This window comes from Trichosurus vulpecula, chromosome 7, assembly GCF_011100635.1.
Source record: "Trichosurus vulpecula isolate mTriVul1 chromosome 7, mTriVul1.pri, whole genome shotgun sequence".
Classification (NCBI taxonomy): domain Eukaryota; kingdom Metazoa; phylum Chordata; class Mammalia; order Diprotodontia; family Phalangeridae; genus Trichosurus; species Trichosurus vulpecula.
The window spans coordinates 265,361,404-265,363,802 of NC_050579.1; the positions used below are offsets into that span (position 1 = coordinate 265,361,404).

General features: G+C 36.6%; 1 protein-coding gene across 1 annotated transcript; it reads right to left on the reverse strand.

Moving 5' to 3' along the window:
• Nucleotides 1-215: 215 nt before the first annotated feature.
• Nucleotides 216-1,178, reverse strand: LOC118858634 (olfactory receptor class A-like protein 1). The gene has a single exon (XM_036769218.1). The coding sequence runs from the start codon at nt 1,176-1,178 to the stop codon at nt 216-218; it is 963 nt and encodes a 320-aa protein (XP_036625113.1).
• Nucleotides 1,179-2,399: the final 1,221 nt, after the last annotated feature.

Consider the following 2,399-nt stretch of genomic DNA (forward strand, 5'->3'; position numbering starts at 1 on the left):
AAGATAAAACAATTATCTAATATGAGGATATGGAAAAGGGCCTGAGTCTTCCTCCTGATCTTTCTAAAACTGAAGGATGCAAGGGAAAGAAATTTCCTTTCAAATTTGATAATAAGATACTAAATCTTTGTGGGGTATTTTTGAAATTCCTGACTTTTGAATTATATATTCTTTCCAGAAATGGGACATAGAAATTCATAGAGGGGAAATTAAATTCATGGACTGATGAATCCATCCATAAAATCCTTATGAGGTCTTTTTGCCTTTCCATGCATACAATGAAACTTTGGGATACGACTCTTACTGCCAATCAGCAATAAGGGACAGAGGGCAGGATAACATCCACCAAAAAAGGTGGCAATGGTTTCCAACTCAACGTCTTTTTCAATATGAAAAGTTTCATATAAGGTGATGCAGTTGTTGAGCCAATAGAATAAAACAAAACAGGTTACAAGCAAGAGGATGGTCTGTGTGGCCTTGACCTCTGGGAAGGATCTAGGGGAATGACTATTGCTATAAATATGCTTCACTTGCTTGCTATGTCTATACAGGAGAAGCACCATGTGGGTACTGGACAAGCCCATAAGGAAGTGAAAGATAAGGTCATGAAGAGTCATACCAAATATAAATGCAGCAGTAAGTTCATTGTCATCTCCTACTGATCTTACTACGAAAATATGTGAGGCGTAACGATAGGTAGAAATTGTGTCATTTTTGGTTGCTTCAGTGAGTTCAATGACCCTAATGTAGATCAATGCGTTGGTGACCCAGAAAAAGAGGAAATAATGTAAAATGTATTTAGGGGCTCTGACTTTGATGCTTGCCCACACAGAGCTGTGGGGACTGATGATGAGGGCCTGGAACATACTCAGAAGACTTGTTGTGCAGACAGAAAGTCCCCGGGAAATTCTGTAAATGTACATGAGTGCCTTACACCATAAATCATCTAAAATATGTCTCATCCCAAAACAAAACAGGATTTCTGGGATGCCCCTGGTAAAAAGTGTTACCATATTGGCCAAAGTCAAATGAGCAAGAATCAAATCCATGGACTTCTTCTGTTGAGGCTTTTTGAAGGAGATACAAATATAGAGCATGAGCAGCAGTGAATTGCCTACAAGACCAATGGCACATTGAAAGAAGAATGCCACACCAAAGATCAACTCACTAATAACCATTTGTCTTCAGAGATTCAGTAGATGTGATGGAACAATTAATGGAAGAGCCTAAAAAAAGGAAGCAGTAGATAATCTGAACACTAAAGTGATGGAGTTGCATGATGTCCACAAACATTACAATAATGTCCTATTACTTCCACCTGGTGATACATTGAGAATCAATGGTATCCTATGTCAAAAGTCATATGCTCATATATCTAGAACTGGACATTTCCAAAGTGATAATGCACTCTAATCCTACCACTTTGTAGTTGAGGAATCTGAGGTATGGGGCAGTGAAGTGAAATGACAACTCTCACCAGAAGAGTAGTAAAATGGTTTTTACAATACACTGTTCTACTTTTCTTATATTTCCAGGAAAGTACATTCCATACCCATTGGACTTCCTGGATTCATCAAATAAGAGCTGAATACTTACTTTAGAGTTGATATTAGATGAAAGATTTTCTTGATGAAAACACATATAAAAGGCCACTGCAGTAATAGCTTCCAAATTTCACAACACGTGGAGCTCACCACAGAAAAAATGTTATGGGTTTTCCTCTCTAAAAGACTTTCCCTTTGCTCATGATTGTTTCTCTATTTCTCTACCGGAGGCTCTCCTCATCTTGAATAGTCTATCCTTTTGGTCTTCACAGTGATCAGATAATTATTTGCTATGTGTGGAATGCTGTAATCTGGATTTTTGTTTTCACCATACTCTCCTGAAGTCATTTAATGTCAGTAACTTGTTTGAAGTGGTATTCACTGTATCTGTATCATTCTATTTTTCTCCTGAAGAAGTTGAGCAAGGAAGTTATAGTGGCACTGAATCAAATACGAGGGTTTATCAGATTTGACAGAACAAGATAGATTTTATTTATTGTAATCCATTTTATTTCACTTAAATTATATGTATAGAGTGACTGTGCTATTCTAAATCATTTCCTGACTGTTTTGCAAAAGTTCAGGACCAAAGAATTGTCCTGATTTGTATTATCCTATTAATCTACAAAAAGTTTCTCCCTATGTTGGTATTTCGCATACAACTCACATTTGTATATGATTTTCATGCTAACAGTTAACACTTGAAAAAAAGTTCTGTAGTGATGCTAATTCCTTGCAGATTTCTCAAATTCTTGATTATGTCGAGTGGTCATTGGAAAAATAGAACATGTGAAATCACCTTGTTAAATTTTGTTACTGTGTCAATAAACCTTTTCGAATGCCTACTGTGTGATG

Excerpts from the sequence above, each read along its gene's own strand:
- LOC118858634 (XM_036769218.1), bottom strand. The coding sequence starts at position 1,178 with ATGGTTATTAGTGAGTTGATCTTTGGTGTGGCATTCTTCTTTCAATGT.